At 33.1% G+C, this 11,800-nt stretch overlaps 1 protein-coding gene across 1 annotated transcript; it reads right to left on the bottom strand.

Moving 5' to 3' along the window:
• Window positions 1-10,097: 10,097 nt before the first annotated feature.
• Window positions 10,098-10,460, bottom strand: LOC125823133 (14 kDa proline-rich protein DC2.15-like). Its single transcript, XM_049502554.1, has one exon. It carries the CDS (start codon window positions 10,458-10,460, stop codon window positions 10,098-10,100), a length of 363 nt encoding a protein of 120 aa, XP_049358511.1.
• Between the last annotated feature and the right edge of the window lie 1,340 nt (window positions 10,461-11,800).

Below are 11,800 nucleotides of genomic sequence, written 5' to 3'. Positions count from 1 at the left end.
GTTTGATAATGAGTATGGTTGGATTTTTAGCGAATGATATGATAAGGTCGATAGAGAGGCAATCAATGATAAGCTAAGAAACATGAATTCATAAAAATCATCAATGTATGAGCTAATGTTGATATATAATAAGAATGGGCTACATAGTTGAAATCAGAATTTGAGTTCTTCATTTTGAGTCTACGTTTGTGGTAGTAGGTTTTGTTAAGGTATGAATTGAAAGGGTAAGAAATGATTGATTGCATCGAGTATTGAGCATTTGGAAGGACATGTGCATGGTTTAAGTCATAAAGTTGGTTACTATTGATTGTTAAAGGATCCCAGGAAGGGTTTCACATAAGGTTTTTATTTTGAGGATAAGGTAAAAATGTCAGGCGTTGTTGGCCAAAGAATAAGATTGGTGAGCGAGTCAACAAAAGGAACAATAGTCTGGTGTATTGAAGGGTTCAAGATATTTAGAATTTTGTGTCATGGGAAGAATTTAAGAAAAGTGAAGGAATAAGACCTTTCGTATAAGCCATTGGTTTGTGGTTGAAGGATTTATTGATTTTTGCATATGAGGCTAGATATGACTGTGAGATGTGAACTAGTTTGGTACAAACTTACGAGGAAGATATCATTGACTTTTCTAAAGATTGAGTTTTGGTTGGGTGACAAGCAACTATGTGTGGAAGATTCTATGTGGTTATGTTGAGCTAAATTGTTCAAATTATGATAGTTAAACTATTGATGCTCAATGGTGTGGACCTACATTTCTACATGGTTAATGAAGATTTTGATGGGATGGAAACTACTTTGTTGATGGGACGATGTAGACTGTGATGATGTGTTACATAGGCATTTGATAGTGAGTAGAGGTTATGAGCTTATAGTATACTGAATTATTGGAGTGATCAAGAATTTCTTAAGTGTTGGTATGAGATATATAATGGTTTTGAATATTAATTAAAATTTGGTATCTAAAAAAATTACGTGGAGTTGACATTGAGTGTGATTCAATTGTTGTATCTCGATGGTAAAGTACTTTTAGATCTGGAAGTAGTGCTATCAGTCTTAGGTGTGACATGTATTTGTCATGAAATGCTTATTTGGAAAGAGAGAGCGCCATAGTTTGAAAATTTGGAGGCGATAATGTATTTGATAAGAATACTTTGATACTAGTGACAGTTTGAGAGTAAGGTAAATGATTGGTGTAGTTATGATGTTTGTTGGTATTAAGAGTGTTAGATTCAATGGAGTACTGTGAGAAGTATGTGGGGTTTGATGAATCTAGTATTTGTTATATTGTACTGGGGTCAGTCTGGTTGATTGTTGGTAGCTAAAAAATCGAGAGATAGAGTCGGATTCGTACTGGATATTATTTGGAGTATGATTCACCGCTTATGCTACTCGTGTTTCCACATCTATGGGTGAATCCCTAGTGGTGGATCGGATATACCGATCCTTTTGTGCCCTCTTGATAGGGTATGATCCTTGGAAAGACTTGGTCATTTCAGTTATGATAGATTTGGTATTGTTTGGGATAGTTGAAGTATATCAATAGTTCTATACGCACAACCTTGCTTATGAGAACTTATATAAGAGCTATGAAGAGTTACAATTGTCTAAGAGTGTTGTTAGATGTTGTACATTTTAAGTGTATCGTTTGTTGGGTGTTTACTTGATCATTTCCTTCTTTGTGTTAGATAAGTGCGATCCTCTCTTGATGGGTACCCAATGTCTAAAAATCAATTTTTATAGTTTAAGCTCATGGAAAGATTCTTTTGTGAATGGTATCTTGAAAAGATCTGTGATAGTTTGTGCATTGTGAGCGTCTGGTGGTTGATTCAGGCTCATTTATGGTTTTAGTCAGTATTGATTTAGAAGGTTATCTTGGTCATGTGCGAAAATATTCATCACGATGATTGTGTTAAGGTCCAATGGGTTTCGGTTCAGATTGGATTCATGGGTTAGTCTATGGCTTGGTAATTACTTATGATTTATAGATTCGCCAAAGTTTGATTAGAAACTTCAGTTCTTAGTTGATCTTGATGGAATGGTCTTAAGGAGGAGTTCACTTAGAGAGATGAACACCGACTGGTAGGTCCTAACTTAGACTTTTGGTAACGTCGGTTATTCTTCCATCTCATTCTTTATGTTCGAGGATGAACATGATTTTTAGTGGTGGATAATGTAACGACTCTCTTAGTCGTTTTATGAATTTTAATAATTATTTTTATATTAACCTTTTTAGTAGCTTTTATAAACAATTTATGACTTATAAGAATGAGTGACATGATTTTCAGATTTAATAAATGATTATTTTGTTGATAATAATAGAAAATAAATAAATAAATAAAGAATTAAGGGCAAAAGCACTAAACTGTTAAAGTCAGCAAAATGGGAAAAAGAAAAACAAACGAACGGAATAGGGTCAAAATTTTAGACGGGAAAAAGGAAAAGAAAGGGAGAAAGAGGCAATAACCTATCTAGCCCTATCAACACAAGCACGGTTGTCTTCAGGTAAGGTATCTCACATTTCATATTAGTATTAAGCATTAATAAATGTAGAATGCAGAGTAATAGAATTTAGTTGAATTTAATATTGCAAAGTGAAGTGCAACTAATGTTTGTGTGTGATGTGTTGAGAACGGTTTGAAAGGCTTGTTGAATCATTGTTGATGTTGTATCATGATTGTGTTGTTGTGAATTGTGCAATGTTATGAAAACGGTCATCTCCTCATTATTTATCTGAACAAGCCATTTGCTTTGTTCTGAGACATGGTTGTGAAAAATGTTATGTGAATTGAGAAAGAATAAGAAATTAAAGAGGATGTACCATTTCGAGGGACGTGTCGTGCGCTGCGACTGATACTATACATCAAGGGACGTATCGCGCGCCGCGATGGATGGATGGACATATATGTCCCCCATGGGTCCCAGACTGAGAGACAGCGGGTGTGTATCAATAGGTCAGACATGCATCACTATACTTGACATTGCATCCCATTGCATTGCACATATTTATCATTAGTGAACTTGATATTGTGTTTTACTGATCTTGTGAGGGCCTTTTTGTGGAACTTTGATTGGTGAATATTGAGCTTGTTGTTGAGGATATGTAATTGTTAGAGTGTTGTTGTTGAGCTGTGTGCTATGTGAATTATGAACTATTAGGTTGGGCTAGTTTTAAGCAGGTTGTAGTCGTGGAGATTGTAATTGATGAATATTGAGCTTGTTGTTGAGAATATGTGATTGTTAAAATGTTGTTGTTGAGATGTGCTATGTGAATTGTGAACTGTTAGGTTGGGATGATTTTATGCAGGTTGTAGTTATGGAGGTTCAGTTAGGGTGTAAGGATTACCCGTATTCTATCCCCTTAGCTTGTGTTTAGAGGTTTACTTGCTGAGTACCGCGTGGTTTGGTACTCACCCCTTGCTACTACATTTTTTTTGTAGGTTACTAGCCTGGACCTTTGTGATATATTCTCTTCTTTCCGAGGCTTCTTGGAGATTTGTGAGGTAGTTGTTTGTCAACTCAGCAGACCTTCTTACTCCTGTTTATGATCTTGTTCTACTCTAAACACAATGTCATATGAGACTTGTATTTTTCTTTTGATTTAATTGTAATACTTTAGAGGCTTGTACACGTGACAACCAGATTTTGGGGGTATTTTTGAGTATATTATAAAAAATTTCGTATTTTATTATAATGGTTGACTTTTAGGCTGACTTGTCTTGGTGGGTTAAGACGAGTGCCATCACGTCTATTTTTGGGTCCTGACAAAATGGTGTCAGAGCCCTAGGTTCATAGGTCTCACGTGTATACAAGTCGAGTCTAAGTAGAGTCTCAAGGATCGGTACGGATACGACTGTACTTATCTTCGAGAGGCTATAGTGACTTTTAGGAAAAATCTTCACTTCTTAGATCTCTATCGTGCATACTTGGTCCGGTTTTGATTCTTATCGCTTTATTTCATTTACTCTCATTTATGTGATGACTCGTGCGTAGTTCCTCATGTGAGTAATCGGTGTGTAGTGTATTGGTTTGATGGTTAGACTAAGAATGTTCAGCAATTTGAAGGGGCTGAGTATGGTTAGTTACCCTAGTAAAGAGAATAGTACTTATGTGGTATATACGATATTTAGAGTGGTTTAACAATTGGAAGTGATATGATTAAAAAGATGGCTAAATAATGGGCATGTATCTTTGGAAACTACAATTAGTAAAGTTGTCATAACAGGTATGAGTTACTTAGTGAATGATGAAAATGATGTTGCCCCAATTGAGGTCAGAATCTCTACTAAGATTTCATAGATTGAGTGTATATTTAAGAAGGTCACTTTACGACTATTTTTAGGCTGACTTGTCTTGGTGGGTTAAGACGAGTGTCATCACGTTTATTTTTGGGTCGTGACAATAAAAATATATTTTATAGTCTCTGTTTTGTTGCATATATGACATGCCTGGTCAATGTTTATTCCTATGGAATGCAGGTATTTCCTGGTAGGTAGCCTACCGTGTTGGCATAGCCATATGAAGTATTTTATTTTATTTGTGCATTTGAGGGACCAAATCCAACTATAGTTGTCGGAGGATGCGTTCCCATCGTTGTTAGTTAGGAACTTATATACTGAAGAAGTTGCTAATGTCCCCTAGGGTTCATTTTCCATATAGTTGTATCTTCCTTGATATAAGTTATGTAAATATTGTTAAGTAGAAGGAGGATATCTTTTGGAAGCTTTAATGATATCAATTGTGGGTTCCTAGAGTTATTTTCCTGGGTGACTTCTCCTACTTTGGTATCTATTCTTCTCCTCTTGAGGTCCCCGGATTTGTTCCCTTATTGTTTTACCATTTGGCAGCCAGTTATGGAACCAAAAGGATGTTGACTTGCCATCTCTTAGTACCCACTCTATGTCGTTCCTACATATATCCCACCCTGTTATAAGGTATTTTCCTATTTTGTTGTGGGTTTTAGAAGCTTTGGTGTTCTTTTTGGATTTATTGGATTTCTTATTGTTGAAACTGTCATATGAATTTACTTTGTCTGTGGAATAAACTCCTTAGTCATCTTACTATTCCAACTATATTGCCTTTCATGTATCTTCTTTTTACTTTTGTTGCTTCCACTTCTTTTTTCTTTTTCTTTTTAAAAAAAAATCCCTAGTTCACCTAGGAGTGTTGTATTCATTCCATAAAAGGTTTAGATTACAACACAAAGGATAGAAACTATCCTGCAAAAACTTGAGCTATTAGCAAAAACTTATTGCCCAATTTCCTACTGTCAATCAATTTTTCTAGCTAACGTAAAAGTTTGCTTTGTCAAATTTTGATCTAATATTTAGAATTTGTCTCTTATCCATGAGGAAATGTCCCTTCACACTCTTAGGAAGTTGTTTGTACGAGAGATATGTGTTGCTAGCCTGAGAGTTCATAGCCATTTTTGCTAGCCAATAAGAAAGTTGATTAGCTTCTCTAAAGCAATGAGTAAACCTGAATGTGGCTTGTCTAAGCAGTGTAGAAGTATCTTCGATAACTCTATTTAATTTGAAACTGCTAGCTTTTCCATCTTTGAGCATTCCAAGAGTCCAGTTTGATGTTGAGGTTACTGTAACCATTCTGAATTGCAACCATACCATGTTGCTTTTGCCTCTGTTTCATTGTGAATGGATCACTCTATCGGGACTGAAAAGCCATGATCAACTCTCCCTCTTCATCTCTGAGAGCCCCACCAAGTCCAGCCTTTCCATTACTTATGTTGAAATTTCCATCAGTGTTGAGCTTGAGTAGTCCTTGCTCTGGTTTTTGCCAACATACCACCAATAATTTAGGAATAGGCTGCAATTTAACAATTGTGAAAAAATTTCTTCCAAGGAAAGGAAAAGTTGCATCCAGGTGAGAGATGGTGAGAGATTCCATCCTTGGCTACCTTATCAAATAATATGTCTATCATATTATACTTATCATCTCCATCAAACATGTCAATGTCCAGGTCAATATCATAAGTTGGAGTTCCACTAATTAAGTCTTGAAACTACAACTCTTTTTCAATACCTTGATGGTAATAATCAAGTTCATTTTAGAGTTATCAACTGCCACTATCATAAATGAATTTGCCTTACTTGAATTTTCAATATAATTATAAGATCCCAACAAAAAAATTATTTAAGTTTTCAAAAATCGATCTACACCTCATACCATAAATATGTCCCTGGATAAGGATCGATTAACTTATGATGGTGTTAGTTCTCTCGGTCAATATGTATCCATTTTGAATGCATTTCTATGGCTTAGTCTCAAGTTAAAAGGTATGGAAATATTTTGTAAAAGGATAAACTTTTCATCCTTCATGCAACTCAAGGGAATAAGACAAATATTCAATGTATCGGCTATATTTTTTCTTTGCTCTAATCAATACATACACTAGGAGCGTACTATCCTACACCATTATCGTGGCTTAATAAATAAAAAAGGAAGTCCACTCTCTTATCATGGTGGATTTAAGATTTTCGGGTTAAAATAAAATATAGTGTTTAAAATTTAAAAATGAAATCTTAAAGTAAAGTTTGAACTTTTAAATGACTGAATCAATTTCCAATTTTGTATTTAAGGAATTTAAAATATATAAAATTTATATTTTATATATAGTGTAATTTTATATTGATAATTTCGAATAAACACATTACCGCCCCCTAAATTCACCCTGCTCACCCATCTTATGTAATAAGAGTTGGGAAATACTACCCACTTATTCAATGTTTTTAACTAATTTGATTATAGGAAAGCATAGTCAAGCATCTAGACTTCTAGAGTATTTAATATTCATAGAATTTGGAAAGATTTTATACCTTGAAAATTCACCCAATTACATTCCATTAGTTTTACAGCTTGGTTGGATGGTTGTTACCTGCTGTGTATTTTTCTATATTATGTTGTGAGTATTTATTTTAATTATTATTTATATTTTGTTTTATTATATTATTAAATTTATCATTATATAATGATTAAAAGTCATATTTTATGTAATAATTGGTTTTGGTGTGATATTGCATTGTTGCTTTTTTTTTTTCACTCATATGTATTTATTTTAAATCTTCACAGGCAATTTGGGAATAAGTAATATTAATGTGAAGGGTAAAATATTAGAAAAAGGCTAAAAATTGAAACGTAAAAGTAAGAAAATATTTTTTTATATAGTGAATGAATAAAAGTGAATGAAGGTAGTATTTATAGCTTTCTATTGCTTTTCAACAATAAGATTGTATTACCCAAATATTCCAACGACAAAGAAAATTTGTCGTGTTCTTTTTGTTTACATGGAAAACATAAAATTAAAAATTAAAAAATGTAAATAGTTGTGGAATAGTCTTTGATCACGGTAATATTAAATACTAGCTAATAGAGGCTATAAAAGCAATTCACTTTTGCAATAGCTATATTCCAGTGTTCCTTTCCTCATGTTTGTCTAGTGGCTAGTACTAGTTACTAGAGAAATTAATCAACAACAGACATTAATTGACTAAGTAGACATTAATTGACTAAGTTATGGACAAGATATTATATTGTTATGACTTATGATTATGATATTATTATTTCTCTTATGAAATTTTAATTATCTAAATCATAATTAGAATATTATTTTAATCTATTAAATCTTAGCCATTAATTTTTATCTATGCCATGTGTCTCACATCCAAGCAAGAACTTGGGGAAAATACACGATAGAAAAATGGAGAGGAGCCGGATCCGTCTCTCATCTTTTGTGTGCCCGCTTTAAAGACTACTGAATTAATGGATATATATATATCCCTGCAATTTGAAAAAGGAAGTACAAAAAAATAAGAGCAATACAATTAGATGTTAATACCATTGATAAGAAAGGAGGTCACCAAGCCTAACACTCAACTACGCAACTAAACCTTCTAATTTAATCCATAACCTCCAGACTCTCTTATCTAAGATCATATCCTCGGTAAGCTTAAGATGTGTCATGTCATGTACTTCTTCGTTCTGCTTCTACCTCTCTTGATGTTCGCCATTGTCAATTCTCTCATACCTCTTTACTGGGGCATCTACACTTCTTCTTTTCACATGCCCAATTCATCTCACCTTTGGTTTTCTTTATCTTATCCATCACAAGATCACTTCTACCTTATCCTAATATAAATATCTTTATTTATTTACATTTACACATCGTCGGCTTTCATAAATAAACGAAGCAATGAAGATCGAACAAAGGAAGAAGACGAAGAGAATAAGAAAGGTCTTTTAGACACAAGAGATCAAAAGTTCAATAAGGTCTATGTTTATGAAGACTTTTTCTCTTAGTGATGTGGAAGGATCGCAACCCTTGATCAAATTACATGATAAACAATCTTGTCCATTTGATCAAGGGACAACCGGAGGAAATAAGAAGCTCAAGGAAGCTTCACTCACGTGACTTGCATGTAGGGGAATATTTTTCTGTTATATATTGTACAAATAAGAAAGTGACAAGTGGATAAGTAATTTATTTTCTTTTTATTTTATTTTCATGAAAAGTTCTTGTACAAATACAGAGTTTGGAGATTGAATAGATCATTAGAAAATTTCACAAAGCTTCTTTTTGTTACAATTCTTTTGTGGTATCAAAGCAGTGACTCGATTATGATCTTTTCTCATCAATCAATCTTCATCCACAGTAATGGGAGACAATAGCAGCAAAACTGTTAACACTGGCACCGGTGTAAATGTCTCAAATTCTAGAAATGGTGGAAACACTATTAACTTCAATCACCCATATTACCTTCACCCTTCAGACTCTCCTGGAATGACCCTAATCAGTGTTGTTTTTTTATGTAAGAGGTTACCCAGGTTGGAGAAGGTCCATACTGATTGCATTATCAGCCAAGAAGAAGCTTGGATTTATCAATGGCTCTTGCAATGTCCCAGATCTGAATGTTGTTGACTATGAGCAATGGGCATGTTGCAATGACATGGTGATCTCTTGGATACTAAACTCCTTGGTAAAAGATATTGGAGATAGTGTTATCTACTCCAAAACAACCAAAGGGATTTGGGAGAGACTCGAACAAAGATTTGGAAGATCAAATGGGGCTAAATTGTACCACCTTTGAGGGTTGCATCCCCTTATTTTAGACATTAGAGTTTTGGTACTAAGACTTGCATTTCTTAGGGGTTTATTTTTGCATTATTATTTTAACTATTGAGTTGATTTTATGGGGACTCAATTATTTAGTAGTCTAAACTATTTTGACTATTGATTGAGTTTATGGAAACTCAATTCTTAGTTGTTTCTAAAGTGCTCCCTTAATATTTATTTAATAACTTGATTTTATAAATGGTGTTGGGTTAAATTTTGGATTGGTAGTTGGTTCTCCCATTAAGGAATTAGTGTGGATGACACTCACGAGTCACGATGGTCTGAATTGTACCAGTAAGTCATGACATATAACTAATGATGATACCGGATATGGTGACAATAGTAAGACAAAATAGTTTAATGCAGAAACTAAATTACATGCTAGCACAAAATAATAATTAAACATATAATTTAACAAATTTAGTAATTGACATGGTGCAATATCTAAATGGCTGCTATGATGAGCTTATTCGATCCCATAGGCAGGATGCTAAATGAGGTTAAATTATTAGAGGTATGACATCAAGTTATTATAATAGCATAGGCATGGTTAAAACTAAACTCGTATTAGACATAATTTTTAAATAATAACATAAAATATGCTGATAAATAACACGTGTTAATAGTAGGGCAGTTGAAAATTAAGCATTATTACACATGATAAATGCTATTTAAATGATAGTAAACAATAAAATAAAAAATATCAAAGTAGGACACCTGTGGCTTCTTCAAAAGTAGAGTTTATAATAGTATCAATTTAATTATACGAAGAGCATGGAGAGGTAATAAAGACTAGTTTTATTTATTGAGAAGATGAGAAACAGGTTGAGGAACTTGCTTATGCAAAGTTCACTTATTTAAATTATTAAAAGAGGTTCGTACGTGCATAATTTCATAAGCACGACGAGAAATTTATATATTTATTTATTAACCCCTTGGTAATTAAGCATAATGAGGCAAATTAGAGGGTAGTTTAACAAGTGAAGCCAGTAGGAGGATTCTTTCCACAACTGTTTAGTATGAGGCTTAGAGAGAGTGGTACATTCAAATTAACTCCCAGCACATTTGTTCTTATGGCTGTGCACAAGCAAACCGCGGCCTCTAGGTCCGTCAGTCCCTGGATCAAACTGCAGCATGGCATAGTTGGTGGAGACCCGACTACTACATTCAACAAATGAAGTATATTAGCACACACACCAAGTTTCAAAGTATCTATTGAGCACGTTTGTTGTCCTCCGCAATTTCCAGTATCATTGGTTCCACTTACAAGAGCAAATAAGACGAGATTCAGTGATAGGAAAAGGGCAATTGAGGGGTGACTTGTTTTGGATGCCATGTTCAAATGTAGAGAATATATATTAATTAATTAAGGAGTTTATAATTCTCAAGATGCTGTGTTACTAACTTCTGACGATGGGTATTTATACTAAATAATAACAAAGCCAACTGTTGCACTTAATAGTAAATGTACGATAGATATTATTACTTCAAATTAAATACTAGACTAGTAGCATATGCAAAGTCAATTATTGTTTGATGTTGAATAATTGGTAATGCATGAATGTTAGATATATGTTTGGCACCCTATCATATGGTAAATTGATAAGATAAATATATCAATCATTTTGATAAGATAAATATATCAATCATTATTTACCAAAAAATTCTAACAAACACTTATGGCCTCCGTAAATTCACCCCAGCTCACCTATATGTTCTCTTATATATTATATATTCTCTTATTATATAAGAGGGAGTTTGCACAAACCAAGCACCTCCCCGTCAACACGTCTGCTTGTCATAGGGGCTTTTTTGGTATTTTTGTAATTATTTTGCTACAAATCTATTGTACTTTGTGGCGACGGATGTTTCACGATGGGAATGGGAGAGGAGAAGAGGAGGAAGATGGCGAGCGCTTAGGTTATCAACCGGGTGGAGTTAAAAAAATATTTTATTTAATTAAAAATATTGAGTTAAAAGATTATTTAACCTATTATTTAATATTTTTAATTAATAATTTTTAAAAAATAGTTAATGAATATATTGATAACATGTTATTTATTTAAATGACGTGGATTTGACATGTCATCTGTTTAAGAGAGAGTGAACGACACACATGGTAGGAGGGGTTTAAAAATCTTCTTTTGATCGAGTTTAAGGGTTCAATTGATAAAGGGTTAAGTAGAAGGGTCCATAATACAAACCCGTACAAGTATAAGGGTTCATTAGATCATTTCGCCTAATTATTATTCTAATATTTAAAATTTTGAAATAAATTAAAGTAAAACTATTAAATTTTAATTATCTGTAATAGATTTAAACTCTAATACTGTATTTAGTATTTTAAATTGAATAAAATTATAGCTTTGATCTTGAAACTCTTATAATTTAATACGTGTTCTTTGGATTTCTTCAGATTCTAGGACTCCTTTACTATCCGTATAGGAGTAATCCAGATTTGCCTCTTTTCTTTATTTTTTCTTTGTTAAATTGTGTTTTGTTTTGATTATGTTATTTAACTATATTTTGATATATAATGCGTTAGTAGTTGTATTTTTAATTAATATTATTTGTTGAATTTGAAATTTATGGTTATAATTAAGTGTTCTATCTTATGTAAAGCTTTTATTTACTGATAAACCTATTAATTTTGGGTTATAGTCAACTGTTTTAATT

The sequence above is a fragment of the Solanum verrucosum genome, unplaced genomic scaffold (assembly GCF_900185275.1).
Source record: "Solanum verrucosum unplaced genomic scaffold, falcon-dt-bn FXZP01000199.1, whole genome shotgun sequence".
In the NCBI taxonomy this organism is placed as follows: Eukaryota; Viridiplantae; Streptophyta; class Magnoliopsida; order Solanales; family Solanaceae; genus Solanum; species Solanum verrucosum.
Note: the sequence above shows the minus strand (reverse complement) of the source record. Positions and strands in the feature narration are given on the sequence as shown.

What these genes read in the sequence shown, in the direction of transcription:
- LOC125823133 (XM_049502554.1), bottom strand. Translation starts at nt 10,460, where the DNA reads ATGGCATCCAAAACAAGTCACCCCTCAATTGCCCTTTTCCTATCACTG.